At 41.1% G+C, this 18175-nt stretch overlaps 1 protein-coding gene across 1 annotated transcript; it reads left to right on the top strand.

Moving 5' to 3' along the window:
• The first annotated feature begins 1540 nt into the window (after positions 1-1540).
• LOC131356256 (butyrophilin-like protein 8) lies at positions 1541-10106 on the top strand. The gene is made up of 7 exons (XM_058395173.1): positions 1541-1577; positions 2666-3016; positions 5599-5877; positions 6035-6136; positions 9174-9201; positions 9435-9461; positions 9647-10106. Coding segments are annotated over exons 1-7 (825 nt in total). The 3' UTR covers positions 9648-10106.
• The last annotated feature ends 8069 nt before the right edge of the window (positions 10107-18175 follow it).

The raw sequence follows: 18175 nt of genomic DNA, 5'->3' as shown, positions 1-18175 counted from the left end.
GAAATGTCCTTTCCCCCCGCCGGATACTCGAAAACTTCTTTGATGAGGTTCGCGAAGTAATTCGCCGAAGTCTTAACTTGGGGATCCAAATCCCATGCAGCCGCAGCCCAGTCCAGTGCTTTTCCCGTCAACAGCGATAGCATGAAGGCGCATCGGATGGTCTCGCTGCCGTAGACCTCTGGCTGCTGCACGAAGAAATTATCGCATTGGCGCAAAAAACCCCGGCAGCGATCAGCGGCACCATCAAACTTTTCGGGTAGTGCAAAGCATGGTAACTCACTGCGCGGGGGTGGTGCTGGAGCTGCAGCGGCTGCGGGAGGTTGTTGCTGTAGCAAGGCGTTGGTGGCTTCGAGCTCTGCTACTTGATCTTGGTAAAATTGGATCATGTGTCCTTGACGTACAATAGTAGCGCGAAGATCCGCTGTATTCTCAAGCGCGACGTATCCTGTAAGGATGCACCAGAGGCAGGTGTAGCAGAATCCATAAGCAGATCTTTTATTATAACAAAATTGGCAGGCAAGTATTGGTATGGTCAGGCAAAAAAAATGGGAAAAAAACACAGCAAACAAAACCAAAATCGCAAAACCAAACAACTGTAGAACTAGGGTCAGGCAGGGATCATACACATAGAAGACACAATAGAAAATACTTAGAGAAGTATCATTCTTAGAGAATGATACTTCGCGGTGAACACCTAGGCAGAGCTGTTTAAATACCTGAGTGAGTTTAAATACCTCTGGCCATCTGGTTCCACAGGCACTGTTACAACTAGTTTTTCTGCATCAGATATAGATTATAGCTTTGCAATATTTCTAAGGTGGAAGAAGAAACAAACTGCTTTTTTTCAAGAAATAAACCGTTTATCAAGAAAAAATAACCCTTACAATGGTGTAAGTATTTAGATTTTTGATACAATGTACTGTATGTCCATTATAGTGTACACCTAGTGTAATTCATAAAATGTTTTTTTTAGATTGTGAAACATACTGGAGCAATAATGATTGTCTGTTTTTCTGTTTTTTCAGGAATTATGTTTTTCTGTGTGACTTTCCTGATACTGTACAGCTTTATGGAATATCAATCAGGTATGGAAAAAAACCCTACTCAGTATGTGTGTGTGTGTTATATAATGAATTTTAAGCTTGGGATGATTTTGTGCAGAAAATTACCTAGCTAAACGCCTGGAAGCTGTAATGAATCTTTGATTTATTTTTATGTTTTGTCCTTTTTATCATTATATAATTTTGACCTATAAGTGTTCTGAAACATTATAGAGACATTCTGGCTGCTATCATAATGCAATATTTTTTAATTCACCAATCTCAACACCAGAGATGATCCTTTATAATGAGCAATTTTGCCTGCAAGAGCAAAATCCTTCTGAAAGGCTGAATAGTTTAAACCAGGCTTTTTTTCTAAAATGTATTCTTTATTTTTCCACAAACATATGCAGGAAATCTGCATTCTAAATGAAAAAATAAATTAAGGAAAAAGTAAGAAAAATTAAGGTTTACATTCCTGTTTCTTTGCTTAATTTAACATGTGGAAAATTCAGTCAGTTGTACATGATATAGAAGGTAAATCTCTGTTTACAGTAAAACACCATATCTGACAGTCCAGATCAGAGTGAAAATAACAGTGTGAAGAGTCTATCCTAGAGAACATAACAACCTACATTATTAAATAAATGAACTTTGTAACTACACTTAACAGTGAAGCCAAGCCAAACTCCCCAAAGTTCAGTGGAAATTAGTTTTATTCTAGCAGGTGGCCAGGAACCTATGTCCTAACCTGAGCCTATATCTGGCTAACCATAAAGAAAATATAGAAATGGTGCATAACTTGTAGTATTTGGTAACAAATATATTTAAAACCTTATCTGCTCATAAGGAAAAGCGGCTCTGAGTCACTGGTTAATTTATAGGAAAATATTCACTTTAAACATTCATAAATGAGTTTAACTTATATCCCTAAGACTGTGTGCAATATATCCACTAAATATTGGGCAGAAGCAAAAGGATCTATCAGGCAGGAAAGACAGCACAGTTACAGGTTAAATGCTTTAATATTTTTAAAAAATGCTTTATTTATTAAAAAAATAAAAAGTAGCCATAAAGGAACTGGTAGACCAAGCAAGACCACACCTGCTGAATTTTAACCGTAATGAAGAAAAATCTCTAAGCACATGTCCAACAAATTTTGTCCAGAAACATCCCTTGGGAGGCAGGAGTGGATTTATCAATGAATATTTTCTTTTCCTGTGTTGTACTATTAAAGAGGCCTGTATACAGGGTGTCTGAAAATTTAGGAACCAAGATATGTAAAACTACATATATTTAATTTAGTGTTTATTATTTATAATGTATGCTCTAAATGTTAACTTTTGTTAACACATTTTCTCAAAATTTTGCTCAAACTATTCAGATTTTGTCATTCTTATAAGCTGACTAAGATAAATGAAGGATTATTACGGAGTTTCTATAAAGGCAGGAGGACCATTGAATGTTTTTAGGGTTAAAACATTTAAAGGTTTTTCCAATGAGATTGCACATATTTACATAAAAAATAATCATTATATTTGATAGTTACAACTGTATTGAATAAAAGTAGTACTAAAGTAATAATTTAATAATATTAAAAAGTTGTGTCTTTTCTGAAAACACAGAGCAGTTACAGGTGGTTGGTCCAGAAGCTCCTCTTGTTGCTGTAACTGGTGAAGACTTGGTTCTGCCCTGTTTTATCAAACCCAACACCAATGCTTTGGATATGACAGTGGAATGGTTAAGAGTAGAGCAAGGGGTTTTATTAGTGCATAACTATAAGGATCATGAAGACCAAAATGAAAATCAGGCTCAGGCCTACAAAGGAAGAACATCACTGTTCAAAGAGGAGCTGCAGAAAGGCAACGCTTCACTCAAACTCTCAGCTCTCCAAGTCTCTGATGCAGGAGAATATAAGTGTCTTGTTGAGGACAAATCCTGGTATGATGATGTGACTGTTTATGTGACTGTTGAGGGTAAGGTCTATTTCTGCACTGTAGATTTATACAATGTTTGTTTGTTTGCTTGCCTGCTTGTTTGTTTGTGTATTATTTCTATAGGCATAAACAGGTGCAGTTTGTGCAAGACAACCAAATAATTTATTTTAAATTAACTAAAAAAATTTATTATGATAGCAGTGTGTCCGTGACAATTGGGAAGGTCCACTGAGATGTGGGACTATGGGCAATGGGGTATAGAGAGAGGCTCAAGAAGCTGCACCAGTTGCTGGCATGAGGTTTGCATTTGAGTACAAACAGCACAGGCTTAGACATAGTTCTTCACGTCAGAGGGAAATATGCACCCATTGAATGACCCTGGGTCTGAGTTTGGCCTTGGTTCCCTGGGCACACTGAATTTCTTCCATTAATTCACCGGATGGGGGCAATGATGACAGACAATGTCAGGATAATCTCCGGTGTGGGTGTTCCGTAGACCAAGTCATGTCGACAAGAGAGGGCATCGGCTTTAAGCTGGTGAGGACCATGTGTACTTGAGCAACATATCCTTTGGAAGTTGTGGAATATATTGAGATGTCATAAATGTAAGCAATGACATATGAATCCAAAAGGTCCCTAGAGATCTCATTGACAATAGCCTGGAAGACTGCGTTGGTCAGACCATATGGCATTACCAAGTATTCGTAGTGCCCCTGGGTGTGTCAAAAGCTGTTTTTCTCTTATTCCCCTCATATGAGGTTGTAAGTGCCCTGTAAGTCAAGCTTGGTAAGACAGGGAGGTAGAGGTCCTCCACCAGCTCTTGGTCGATCTCATTGGCAGCAGAGCCATAGACTAGGGATAAGAGAGAGTGAGTGGGGTTAGCATGTCTCAGTAGAGCAGGTAGCACCTACCTCATCCTGCCCTATATCCTTTTCACCATCTGGGAGACACCGCATCCATCTACTAGTTTTACCCCTTCAAGCCTCGTCAGACAGCAATTTCCACTGTGTTTACACTCTCTCATCGAGTACATCCAGGGGATGCAGGAGCAGATTGACCGAGTGGCTCTAATCATCTGGGAACACATCTGTCTAGCAGCCCTGAAAAACAGCAGGTATACAACTGGACTGCAGGTTCCAACCATGTAATCAGGTGCTCCTCCTCATGCCTAATGCTGCCTGCAAGTTTCTGGCCCACTGACAGGGCCCGTTCACAGTCCTCAAGAAGGTGGGCACAGTCAATTACTGCTGCAGAATCCCTGTAAGATTGCAGACACACAATTTTCTCACATCAATTTGCTACGAAGTGGTTTGGGCTGGCATCAGTTGTGTCCATGAGTTGGCATCAGTTGTGTCCATGTACCCCCACATATCCCATGGAGCAAACCTTGGTCCAGCAAGGGGATGATTTCACTCCAGCCCAAAACCAAGACCTGTTGGCATTGGTTGACCAGTTTGCATATGTGTTTTCCTTCACCTTAATACAACTGGTCCACCATGAAATCAAAAACCCCATGGGAGTGGTGGTGAGACAACAGAACTATCAGGCCCAGGAAGCCCACTATCTGCAACGACTTTGGGGGGTCAACGAGGTATGAGAATTTGACAGCTCCCTGCTTCCTCATGTGGACAACCTGATGGAGCGCCTGGGAAGGGCCCATTTCATCTTACCCCTTGACCTGATTAAAGGCTATTGCCAAGTGTCCCTCTCCCCAAATGCCAAGCCCAAGACTGCCTTCACTGGGTTCTTCCCTTTGGTCTTTCAGAGACTTATGGATGTTGTCTTGAGACCTGACTGGCAATATTTGGCCACGTGCACTAAAAATGCAGCAGTCTCTTGCCTCAGACACAGGACTGAGCAGTCCTGTCACAAACTTTTGACAGGATAGAGTCCTCTACAGCAGCAGAAAACTGAGCCCTGCTGAGAAGAAATACACTGCTGTGGAATGAGAATCCCTGGCAATAAAGTGGGCACTCAAGGAGCTCTGCTAATCCTTGGCAGGCTGGCATTTTACCCTAGTGACTGACCATGTGACTTTGCAGTGGATGGCCAAGGACCCAAGGACACTGACACTTGGGTAACTCAGTGGTTACTCTCTTTTAACTTCTTGTTTTAGGTCAGGCACAGAGTGGGAGACCATCACAGCATCACAGATGGCCTGTCCAAGGGGCATGCCCTGTGGGACTAGTGGGCAACAGTGTCCTGCCCTCTGCTTTTTAGTGGAGCCTACCGAAGACATTGAGGACAATGCCCCCCAAACCTGTTGTGCCCCACAAAGCTCTCTGGATCCTGCCTCATCACTACTCAGCCCCACATGGAAACCACTATTACAGAGAGCACTGCAGAAGATAGTACTCCTCTCCTGCACCTTGCCTCTTTTCACCTGCCTTAAAGACTTTACATAGAAGAGCACTTTTCTCCACACCAGTCTCCTGAATGTCTGTGTTCAGTCCTATGCAGTCTCTACAGTATAGACACACACAGAGAAAACAGTATCATCATTATTGTCATTTATTTTCTTTCTACTTTGACAGTTACATTTCTTGTGTTTTTATTTTGAGGTTAACATTTTAAAATGATTTCATTATATTAAATCAATATTTTCTGGTTAACGATTGTAGTTCTGGGAAGCCACCCGGTGATCACAGTGGAGAGTTATGATAACTCAGGATGGATTAATCTTGTGTGTGAGTCCAGAGGATGGAATCCTGAACCTCAGGTTCAGTGGCTGGACAGAGAAGGAGTCATTCTGACTGCTGAAGATACACAGATACACAGAGACACAGAGGGTTTCAGTTTGAAAAGCCACATCACTGTTTTTGATTATAGTGACTCTAACAGGTTTTACTGCAGACTTCAACAAAAACATCACATGATTGAGACACACATTATCATTAATAGTAAGTGTCTATGGTTTAAAAATAAAACGTTTTATTGAAAACGTTTAATGAAACGTTTTATCATAAAAGTTTTATTGTCATTGTATAGCTCTGCATACAATGAAATTTGGAGCCCTCCTCTTGTTGGTGTCACAAGTAACCTTGGCTTTCTTTGTAGGTAAGATCTTTCATGCTTGGAAGATGATTGTCGGCATTTCTGTTTTAGCATTACTTTTTGCTGTTGGATTGATATTAACTGCTGTTATCTGCCACAAGAAAGGTAATAACTACATCATTTTCCTTCGTAACATCCATATGTTAAATTATAGTGACATTTTTACCATATTTTAGTCCACAGATTGCCAGCTCTGGTCCTTTGATCAGTCTGAGATCTGATCAAAGAGACTCTATATGTACAGAAGATACAGTGTATGAATATGAATATATGTAGATAAAAGGTCTGCTAAAGTCAACATTGAAATGGTGATGCAAAAGAGTATAGTATGTACAGTGTGCATATGTAAGATAAATATATAAATATATTTTAGAAGTGTATATGAGGCAAAATATAATGTCCAATTTTACAGGGAGCAAAGTGACAAAATATAATGTCCAGTTTTACAGGGAGCAAAGTGACAGTGCAGTGCACACACAAAGATGTACAGAGAAGATGTACAGTGAGTGTTATTGTGTGTACAGAGTAGTGCAATATAGCATGTGCAACAATCAGCTGAGGTAGAATGTTATGTTATGTTGTGTGGGGGTAAGAACAGAGAGTCCAGATCCTAGGTGTACTGGTTGAGGGCCCGAATGGCCTGCGGGAAGAAGCTCCTCCTCATTCTCTCTGTGTTTGTCTTCAAGGAACGGAAACGTTTCCCTGACCTCAACAGAGAGAAGAGTTCATTGTTGGGATGGCTGAGGTCCTTCATAATCTTGCTGGCTTTGGTCCAGCACCGCTTGCTGTATATGGTGTCCAGGTCAGGAAGCTCTGTGCGGATGCCGCGCTCGGCTGATCGCACCACCCTCTGGAGAGCTTGCCTGTCCTGTCTGGTGCTGTTCCCAAACCAGGCAGTGATACTTCCCGTCAGGATGCTCTCAATGGTGCAGGTGTAGAATGTCTTTAGCACCTTTGAGGGCAGTTTAAAGTCCTTCAGGTGTCTGAGATGATAAAGACGCTGCCAGGCCTTCTTCACCAGGGTGTTAACGTGACAGGACCATGTCAGGTCCTGCGTGATGTAAACACCTAGGTAATGGAAACTGTCCACTCTCTCCACTGGGGTCCCGTTGATGGTGAGGGGTTGGTAATTCCTCTCCTGCTTTGTGCTAAAGTCCACTATTAGCTCCTTAGTCTTGCTGACGTTCAGGAGGAGATTGCTGACCTGGCACCATGTCTCCAGGTTTTTAATCTCCTCTAGGTAGGCCGTCTCGTCGTTATTGGAGATCAGGCGCACCACCACAGGTGGGGGGCTCCAGTGCTGAGGGTGAGTGAGGGTGAGACATGGTTGCCCACCCGTACTGCCTGAGGTCTGTCTCACAGGAAGTTGGAGATCCACCGACACAGGGATGGGCTAAGGCCCAGGATCTCCAACTTAGTGGTGAGTATGGAGGGAATTATGGTGTTAAACGCTGAACTGTAGTCAACAAACAGCATTTTGACATAATTCCCCCTTCTGCTGTCCAGATGGCTCAGGGCTACATGATGGAGGTGTGCGATGGCGTCCTCTGTAGATCGGTTGGGACGGTACGCGAACTGTAGCGGGTCCAAGGTGTCAGGTAGGGAAGAAGTGATGAAGTCTCAGATGAGTCTTTCGAAGCACTTCATCACCACTGAGGTCAGGGCCACTGGACGATAGTCGTTCAGACAGGTGGGCTGGGGTTTCTTGGGGACAGGAACAATGGTGGACCATTTGAAGCACGTCGGGATTGTAGCCTGTTCCAGGGAGAGGTTGAAAATCTCAGTGAACACAGGAGCAAGCTGGTCAGCACAGGCCTTCAGGACCCGACCCGTGATGCCATCTGGTCCTGCTGCCTTCCTGGTGTTCACTCTCCTGAATGCCTTTCTCACGTCGTGCTCCAAGACGATGAACGCGTCGTCCTCTTCGGCATGCTCCTCGTGTTTGCTGCCTGTAGCGCTGTTAGCTCTGCTAACACCGTTTGCGCTCTGAGCTGCAGCCTCGAAGCGAGCATAAAAGGTGTTTAGCTCGTCTGCCAGAGAAGCGTCTGCATTCACCGATCTGGAAGATGGTGTTTTGTAGTCCGTCATAGTCCTTAGTCCCTGCCACAGACTCCTAGAGCCACTCTGTTGAAGTTGTGACTCTAGTTTCTGTCCATAGCGCCGCTTCGCCTCCTTCATCACTCTGCGCACGCTGTAGGATGCAGCTTTATACTCGTCCATGTTTCCGCTGGCGAGCCCCGTGTTGTACGCAGCGGAGCGGGATCTCAGAGCATCGCGGACGGATTTATCCACCCACGGCTTCTGATTGGGGAAAGTCTTGATGATAGTCTTGTGAACTGTGTCATCCGCTAGTCTCCCGATGAATCCCACAACCGCTTCCGTAAACATGTTGACGTCATCAGAGCTGTGCCGGAACATGTCCCAGTCTGCGTCCTCCAGAGCGTCCTGCAGAGCGTCCACCGATTGGTCCGTCCAGCGTAAGACCTCCCTCCGAGCCGGAACTTCCTGCTTGAGCCTTTGTTTATATTTCGGCATGAGGAAGATGGCGCGTGGTCGGATTTCCCAAACGGTGGGCGAGATTGTGCCTTGTAGCCGTCTCTGACTGTAGTGTAGCAGTGGTCCAGTGTCCTTTCGCCCCTGGTGGGGCAGCTGATGTGTTGGTAAAAGTTTGGCGCTGTACGTTTGAGGTTGGCACTGTTAAAGTCCCCCGCCACAATAAGCACAGCATCCCGGTGTAGTGTCTGGCATTGTATGAGTGCTTCATGCAGCTCGCATAAAGCAGTGTCCGTGTCCGCCTGAGGCGGAATATAAACGGCGCTGACTATGACCGTTATCATGAAGAGCATAAGAGTATAATGTAAGAAGAATAGAGATACAGACATCAGTCCCTGTACATTAAATGACTTGTTTGTTTATATGACTCATAGCTGACCTGTAACATCAATTTCTCCTATATGAAGTGAACTTAATCATTTAACAAATATATAATATCAGAGGACAGTTACATTCTATAACTGCAATCTTATTTGTGTTGGCCATTTTCGTTCTCACTACATTACACTGCTGACTCTATTTATACTTTTATTTATATAGAATTTACACCAAATGTTAAAAAATATTAAAAACTATTTGTTATCCTCAGGGCATTCACATGGAGAAAAACTACGCAGGTGAGACATAAAATGTTTGAATCAGGATTCAGAGACTAACATTTTCCAGATTGAAATTTAATGAAGCAGTTTGTAGCATCTAGACATAAAAGGAATGCTGTCTATTCTCTATATCACCAAAAAGTAGGGAAATAGAAATTAATGAAATAAAATAAAAAGCAAACTTGTATGGTTTTATCTTTACACACAGCATCTTATCCTAGCTTCTAATATGAACTTTTTTCTCTTTTCAGAGCTGCAGAGACTGAGAGTGAAAAATGGTAATTACACTTGAATTTGTAGTTTTTAGGAGTTTTTAAGTACATTTGTCATGAACTATAAGATGAAAAATTAGACATTTATTAAATATTTAATATTTAATTCAATATTTAATTTCTATATTCAATATCAATATCTCTAATTTCTTTACATTTGTCTTTCTCTTTCTTTCTCTGATACACCACAGAGGTTTAAATTCCCCTATATTGTGGCAAAGCAGAGTTTCTCTACAGGGAGATTTTATTATGAGGTACAGGTCAAAGGGAAAACTGCATGGACATTAGGAGTGATCAGAGAAAACATTGACAGGAAGGCATGGATGACAGCGACTCCTCAGAATGGATTATGGCTTGTGGAACTGAGGAATGAGAATAAGTTCAGGGCTTGTGCTGATTCCTTTGTCCCCCTCACACTGAGAGAGAAGGTGGAAAAGGTGGGGGTGTTTGTGGACTATGAGGAGGGTCTCATATCTATTCTTTCACTGGTCAGTCTTTCAGTTCTGAGAAAATCTTTACATACTTTAGTCAACGTAATAATATGCAAGATAAAAATTCAGCGCCACTGATCATCACTGCTGTTAATGAATAAATATCTGTTTTATATTCTATAGCATTTTAAAAGGTATTTAATGCTCACTTACATTTAAAATAAAATAGCTTAATAAAATAATGTGTTTATATGAATTTATATGAATAATATGATGATTATCTGATTTCCAATCAAATTGAAGCCATCAAGCCATCAAATTCTATAAAAACAGACATACATGTAATATAAAATAAACTCTTATTCTGTGTTTATGTGTTGTTAATCTGGTTTCTCAAACAGCACGAAACTCAGTACTTGTCATATGCATTTATGATTTTTACAATGTATAAAGCTCAGTAAAATCATTATTGATTGGATATGTAGGTTTGTAATGAATGTTCTTATTGTTCTGGTTTCTTTAACATGATGCAAATTACAAGAGTTAATATTATGGAGCTGATCAGTGATGAAACTGATCTAATGCTCTTAATTATTTGTTAACAGCTGACTAGACTATTGCTAGTGTTTTTTTGTTTTTTTTAAATATGTTGTGTAATCATCTCAGTTTATAATAATTTCTGTCCATCTGGATCAAGCACTTTATTAAATTTCATCAAAATATAAACAGTGCATGTCTCTGTGTGGTTACGTTACTTGTAATTTGAAGAAACTGATGACGGCTGCAGCACAGAGATTTCTTAAAAATCGGCAACACAAAACAAGTTACACTTAATTTGATCAGGCTAGACTACAGACAAAAAAGTAAGAATTAAACTATTTTAAAGTCCTCTAAAGTCCTCCATGTTAACTTCTCATTCTCATTCTGCTTGCAGTAAAGATGTATTTTATAATTCCGGTTGTTTTAGGCAGAAGACCTTGTAAATGATTTTTACTCTTGACTGAGAGCAGCTCTTGTTTTAATAAAATGTAGACAGCAAAACACATAATTTATGTTTATTTATTACGTTCACAGACTTTGGCATGCCCAATTCTATGGTCAGCTTTTCAGCATTGTTGGCACCAAAGACAATCTGCAGTTTCACTGGTGCAGCCATCATGCAAATGTTTCAACCTAGAAAATACAAAGAAACATGAATAAAGCCATTATACGTGTATAAAAAGATTGAAAATTGCAAAGTATTATCATGTATTATCTATGTATTGTGTATTTAATGAGGTCAAGTAGTGTCGAGGTTCAAATACCATCTGCTATTTTTACACATTTCAGACTAAATATCACAAAAGGGAACACCACCAAATTCCTGCTACTACAGTGTGCACCAATTCAGTATCCCTATACTATAATACACTTTCAGATCCACCCAGTGACAAGATGTTCATGCATGCACTGAAACAAATCATTATACAAACACGTATACACAAGTGAAAAGTTAGTGTTTAGTTAGTGATTATTCATGAAAAATCATTGGACAGCCCTGCTTGAAAGTAAACTTTGCTCAAGAAAAACAGAACACACCAAAAACAACAGAATACCTTGAACACAATGTCATCATTGTCAATGAAATCAATCATCAAAGAACATTAAGGTTTCTGGATGTTCTTGTGTTTTCTTCTTCACACTAATCTCAGTAAGTTTGGCATTGATGGTTGCACCAATGCTGGAGGGTGCCACATGAGGCCACTTTTGCAGCATTGCTCCTGTGAGACAAATGAATAAAAGGCAAAACAGTGCTGTTATGAAGCAAGATGGCACAAAAAAATAAATTAACAGCATTATAGAGATTGTGAGTGGTACATATTGGACATAACATGTTTTAAAAAACAAAGTATTAGATTGGTCTACTTACTGCTTACAAACTTAGAAAACAGAGGCAGTGTACACTGGCCAGCTTTTTCCCTTTCTGCCATTCCACAGCAGCTGTATAGTTAGTTTGTGGGTCATCCATCTTGGTGTCATCATATTTACGTATGGCATCAGTTTTCACTTCTCTGTACATCCCAGCATCCTCCCCACTGACCCACTGGACCACTGCAAACTTTCTTATCACACCTTGGGAATTAAAAGAGGGTGGATTTAATTCATTTAGATTGCAATTTAGGCATTAAAGACTGTTTCATTATATTTCACATGGGAAGTTAATGTTTGTGTCTTGTGAGTGATTTAGGTGCCTAGTAATAAGAAACAAATCCGAATTTTACTTTGTAATAACAGTTAATGATAGAAAAACATAAAGCTATATCAACAAAATGTGTTAGCTCCATGCAAGTTGGCTGCAGAGCTTGTGGAAAAAATCGGTATGAAATATAATCAGGGCTGTCCATTTAACACGTTAATTTGATTAATTAGTTATGAAAAATAACGCTATCAAAATAGTTCAACTCAGTTAATGCACCAGCCCCCTACATAGGTCATCTTACACGTCATATGGTTTGGTGATATTAACAGTATGATATAATAACAATACAACATAAACAATCTAGCTAACGTTGCCTAAATACACGAAGGAAGGTTGGTCAAAGATGTTGCAGTGAATTCCCGGCTACAGCTCCATTTAATAGCTGCTAAGCAAAATGTTGAAACTGTAGTCTGATAGGCTAGCATTAACAAATTTGATCAAAACAACTACTTAGAATTTGCTAAATGCACAAATCAATATCGCTGCCTGAGTAAACATTACAACAAGTGAAAATTTCTTCCTACCTTTCACCTGGTGATGTTAATAAAGAAATCAAGCAATCCATAAACTCAGAGTTGTTGAAAGCAACGCTCTATTTTACCTCGGGTGCTTTTCGAAATGAGCCAGCGATCAGGCTTTTCATAGGATGCCGTGAAGGCAGTTCAAGCATCAACCAATCGGCATATTTTATAGTCTTTTTTCATGGACGCGCATTACTTACTTATGTTCACATCTGTGCTCAGAAAATAGTCTACTTTAAATTAATGCAGAAAACATGCCGAAAAAAAAGCGTATTGTTTTCACAATTGCAAATTAGAAGAACGAAGGTTTCCTTGTCGTACTCAGACCAAGTGGAAAAAAAGGTATGCTAATTTTTTTCTCACTCTGGGTCAGCACCAGGTCAGAAGTTCAGAACCCCTCGAGTGCAAGATAATTGCTTGGGGTCGACAGATTGTATGGAAAAAATAGATATAATTATTAACTGATTACTATTTTCATCTGTTTTCTTTAATTTCCTCTACCATTTCTAACACACACTTACAAAGAATTGTTCTTAAAGGCACATTAGCAAACTTGTGTCAGTAAAATACACTATATTGCCAAAAGTATTCGCTCACCCATCCAAATAATCAGAATCAGGTGTTCCAATCACTTCCATGGCCACAGGTGTATAAAATCAAGCACCTAGGCATGCAGACTGTTTTTACAAACATTTGTGAAAGAATGGGTCGCTCTCAGGAGCTCAGTGAATTCCAGCGTGGAACTGTGATAGGATGCCACCTGTGCAACAAATCCAGTCGTGAAATTTCCTCGCTCCTAAATATTCCACAGTCAACTGTCAGCTGTATTATAAGAACGTGGAAGTGTTTGGGAACGACAGCAACTCAGCCACAAAGTGGTAGGCCACGTAAACTGACAGAGCGGGGTCAGCGGATGCTGAGGCGCATAGTGCGAAGAGGTCGCCAACTTTCTGCAGAGTCAATCGTTACAGACCTCCAAACTTCATGTGGCCATCAGATTATCTCAAGAACAGTGCGCAGAGAGCTTCATGGAATGGGTTTCCATGGCCGAGCAGCTGCACCCAAGCCATACATCACCAAGTGCAATGCAAAGCGTCGGATGCAGTGGTGTAAAGCACGCTGCCACTGGACTCTAGAGCAGTGGAGACGCGTTCTCTGGAGTGACGAATTGCGCTTCTCCATCTGGCAATCTGATGGACGAGTCTGGATTTGGTGGTTGCCAGGAGAACGGTACTTGTCTGACTGCATTGTGCCAAGTGTAAAGTTTGGTGGAGGGGGGATTATGGTGTGGGGTTGTTTTTCAGGAGCTGGGCTTGGCCCCTTAGTTCCAGTGAAAGGAACTCTGAATGCTTCAGCATACCAAGACATTTTGGACAATTCCATGCTCCCAACTTTGTGGGAACAGTTTGGAGCTGGCCCCTTCCTCTTCCAACATGACTGTGCACCAGTGCACAAAGCAAGGTCCATAAAGACATGGATGACAGAGTCTGGTGTGGATGAACTTGACTGGCCTGCACAGAATCCTGACCTCAACCTGATGGAACACCTTTGGGATGAATTAGAGCGGAGGCTGAGAGCCAGGCCTTCTCGTCCAACATCAGTGTGTGACCTCACAAATGCGCTTCTGGAAGAATGGTCAAAAATTCCCATAAACACACTCCTAAACCTTGTGGACAGCCTTCCCAGAAGAGTTGAAGCTGTTATAGCTGCAAAGGGTGGACCGACGTCACATTGAACCCTATGGATTAGGAATGGGATGTCACTTAAGTTCATATGCGAGTCAAGGCAGGTGAGCAAATACTTTTGGCAATATAATGTATTTCATTATGCAGCTTCTGTGGGCTAATAAATTTTGACAAAATAAAATAGTCCTCTGTGGCTGTGCTGTTCCAACATGTGTTTTTGTGTGTGTACTTTAAATGTTGTGTTTTATCTAAGGGTGCAAGTCTATGATTATACAGTACATGACTCTGACATGTACAGGGCTCTGTTTAGGACAATATGAAAGCAAGTACAGCCTTATACTGATTGGTAAACTGCTGTGTTTAACTAAATGTTTTATAGATGTCTTAAGACATATGATGGACATTCATATTAAATTAGCATTATTTCCCTATGTTTTTACATCCTGGAAATCTATAAGGCTTTATATGGTTTGTAAGACATATATGACATATATGATTGAAAATACAGTAATATTATGCAATGTGTATATGTGTGAAGCATATATGTCCCTTATAATATTCTGTTGGAACAAATAAGAATCACATGTGTTTTTAACAAAACTTTTCCATATGGGGTGTCTAGTCAAGGAGGCCCAGAGGACAAGTTTGTGGTTCACAGCAATCAACCACATACACGTTTAAAGTAGAGGGAGACAGGCCCTGAAAAAGGAGAGACTGTAAGGACTCCAGCACTGTACCGACCGGGCAGTGAACTGGGTCCTGACCGCACCAGAGGTGAAAAAGCCTCTTCAGAGCATACAGCTTTCTAGTGGAGGGAGCCCTAGCATTCAACAGAGTCTCCACTACCTCCGATGAGCCACCTGACTCTAGCAACTGGTTCCCCTCAGGGGCCAGACCCAGAGCTTCCACATCTCAGAGTGGGGGTGTAAGATTGCCCCCTGGACCTGAGAGAGTAGATCTTTCCTGACAGGAATCTTCTAAGGAGTGCCATCTAGGAGGGAGACAAGGTCCAGGAACCAAACTCCAGCAGGCCAGCGAGGACCCACTAGAAGAAGGTGGACTTGATCATGGCGCACACTTGCTAGGACTTCTGGGAGCAGAGCTACCGGGGAAAAGGTGTACAGTCGCAACCTTGGCATCAGAGCATCCAGGCCCAGAGGGGCTGGCTGAGAAAGGGAATACTATAGCGGATAGTGGGAGAGATGATGGCCCTCCCAGAGACCCTGGGCAGAGTCGCTGTCCAAGACTGCTCCCAGCCCAAAAGCAAGGTGTCCGTCGAAAGAGTCTTGAGACAATGACGTGCCCCTAGTGTGAGACCCAAGGGCAAAAAGCGGGGTCTTTTCCACATAAGAAGGGTACAAAGCCCGTGGCACGTAACCTTTATGGCACTGAGGGGATGCCTGAGGGGATGTGAAGCAGACCCAATGGGATAACGTCAGCTGCTGCTGCCATGAGGCCAAACACTCTCTGCACCTTGGCGACAGAGAGGCTTTGATCTAGCCGAATAGCTTTCACCGCTGACAGTAAGGAAGCCACCTGAGCAGGAGACAGACATGTCTGCATCGTGGTGGAATCCCAAACTACACCCAAGAAGGTGGTTCTCTCAGAAGGAGAAAGTACACACGTCTCTGGGTAAACCTTGAGTCCTAGAGGCCTCATTTGGGCAAGCACAGCTCGAATACAGGCCACCATGGCCTTCGACTGGGCCAGAATGAGCCAGTCATCCAGCTAATTCAGTAATTCAGTACACGCACCCCGTGGTCTCCAGGGCAGCATCCATGCACTTTGTAAATGGGCATAGCGACAGGGTTAGACCAAAAGGAAGAACACAATACTGGTATACTTCACCCCCAAAAGCAGGAACACCTACATGAAAATAGGCATCTTTGAGGTCTGTCGTCACAAACCAGTCCTCGGACCTGATTTGTGATGCGATAAGTCTGAGTGTGAGCATCTTGAACTTGAATGTCTTCAGTGCACAGTTCAAAGCCCGCAGGTCCAAAATTGGATGCAGCCCCCCCGTCTTTCTTCGAGACGACAAAATACCGGTTGTAAAAGCCTGAGTCTTAATCTGGTAGGGGAACATGTATGGAATAAAATCACTGTCAAAAATAATCATATGTAATTCAAAACATTTGTGTGTAATTTTAATTTACTCATGTATAATTTAAAACTCATCCAGGGGCGATTCTAGAATTTTCATTTAAGGGGGGGGCTCAGCCCCCAATGAGGGTATAATAGTAAAAAATAAATAAATTAATTAAATTAAATAAAGGTTTGACTAACAGGGTAGGATGGTAAACTTATTGCAGCATTTCCCTGAATTGCATAAATGTGTATAACATTTGAGTACTGAACAAGCCAAATGCGAGTCTTCCTGATCACACACACACACACAAACTTGTCACCTGATCCTCGCTCTGCGCCGCTGCAGTCTGAAGAATCTGTTGAAAGACGGGGAGGAGCCGAAGTCTGCTGCCGTTTTCATATGAAATTTAAAGGGGACTGAAGTGATCACCAATTTGTGTACAGTTTATGGAGAATCGCAGAATTTTAGGAGGGCTGAGTAGAAAATGATGGTATAGAGGTGGATTAATTCAGGAAAGACACCAGTGAAGGCCTAGGTGTGAAAAGCACGGCACGCCACTGCGTTTAACCATTAAACAAGGGTGGTCAATAAACCAAGGTTGTGTCTCATACTACTAATGTTGTCTTCTCATTTTTTATCTTTTCATACAAACATAAACAAAAATGCATTTAACCTAGACATTCTAGGTTTTAAAATTACTCCCACATCCTTTAATACTTCATTGCACTCTCAAGCTTTCTCTCATTCTGAAGCTTATAAAACTGGATGAGTAGGCCTGTAATAGGTTTCTTTTTTAATATCTATTTTCTGGTCATTTTCTTTAATATTCTCTAGTGAAAATGATGTTTGTGAGTTTACTCTATATTGTGTGCTTATCATGCTATAGCCTACTCTACAACGCTACACTGTGAGGCCTTACTTGTTAAAGAGTGATGATTTATTACATGCATTTCAAATGTTTATTCTCATTCCTCTTGATTTGTCTTGTGTATGTTCTCTCTCTTTTTTACTGGTTTTGTGCTTTTTTATAAGTAAGTTTATATTACTGCTCAGGTTTTAATGCTGTCATTGCTATAGTACCAGTTCATTCACAGGAATTTAAATAGCAGATGTTTTAAGTAATCTAGGAATAATAATAAACTGTCATTATATAACTAAAAAACACTTATATTTACTTATATCAGAATGTTAGTAATGGATCAAGAGTGTGACCACCTTTATGAGTAAGTCCGGTTACATACATTCTGTGGGGATTAACCCCTAAGGAATCTAGAATGGACACAACCTGTTCTCAGTGGGTCAAAATGAATGTTAATAATTAATACTTTGTCTAAAGAAATTAGAAACTAGATTTGAGATGAAATCCACAAATTCACAGAGGAACTCAGAATGTGGCCCTGATGGCCTATAAATTATAATTAGTGGAAACGACTCAGTAGACTTATCTTTTGTGGATAAAGAACTTCAAACACATCAAATTTTCTGTTTTTTGTGTCATGCCTGTCACTTCCTCCCCTGCCTGTTGGGCGAGGCTAATGCATTTAACTATTTTTGGCAGATAGCGTCATTTAAAGTTATATAATCATTTGGTGTAATCCATGTTTCTGTTAAACACAGCACATTAAACTCCTGATCAGTAATAATTTCTTTGACAATAAGTGCTTTAGATGTAAAAGTTTTACAGTCCTAGCTGCAGATTAAAAGTGCCAGCTGTGTATTCAGAATGATCTAATTTAATCTTAATTAGATTAAACA

The sequence above is a fragment of the Hemibagrus wyckioides genome, linkage group LG07 (assembly GCF_019097595.1).
Source record: "Hemibagrus wyckioides isolate EC202008001 linkage group LG07, SWU_Hwy_1.0, whole genome shotgun sequence".
In the NCBI taxonomy this organism is placed as follows: Eukaryota; Metazoa; Chordata; class Actinopteri; order Siluriformes; family Bagridae; genus Hemibagrus; species Hemibagrus wyckioides.
Note: the sequence above shows the minus strand (reverse complement) of the source record. Positions and strands in the feature narration are given on the sequence as shown.

What these genes read in the sequence shown, in the direction of transcription:
- LOC131356256 (XM_058395173.1), top strand. Translation starts at nt 1,541, where the DNA reads ATGTGGAAAATTCAGTCAGTTGTACATGATATAGAAG. An exon ending in AGTTGTACATGATATAGAAG is followed by an intron (nt 1,578 to 2,665) that starts GTAAATCTCTGT and finishes CTGAAAACACAG; the next exon opens with AGCAGTTACAGGTGGTTGGT. An exon ending in TGTTTATGTGACTGTTGAGG is followed by an intron (nt 3,017 to 5,598) that starts GTAAGGTCTATT and finishes TAACGATTGTAG; the next exon opens with TTCTGGGAAGCCACCCGGTG.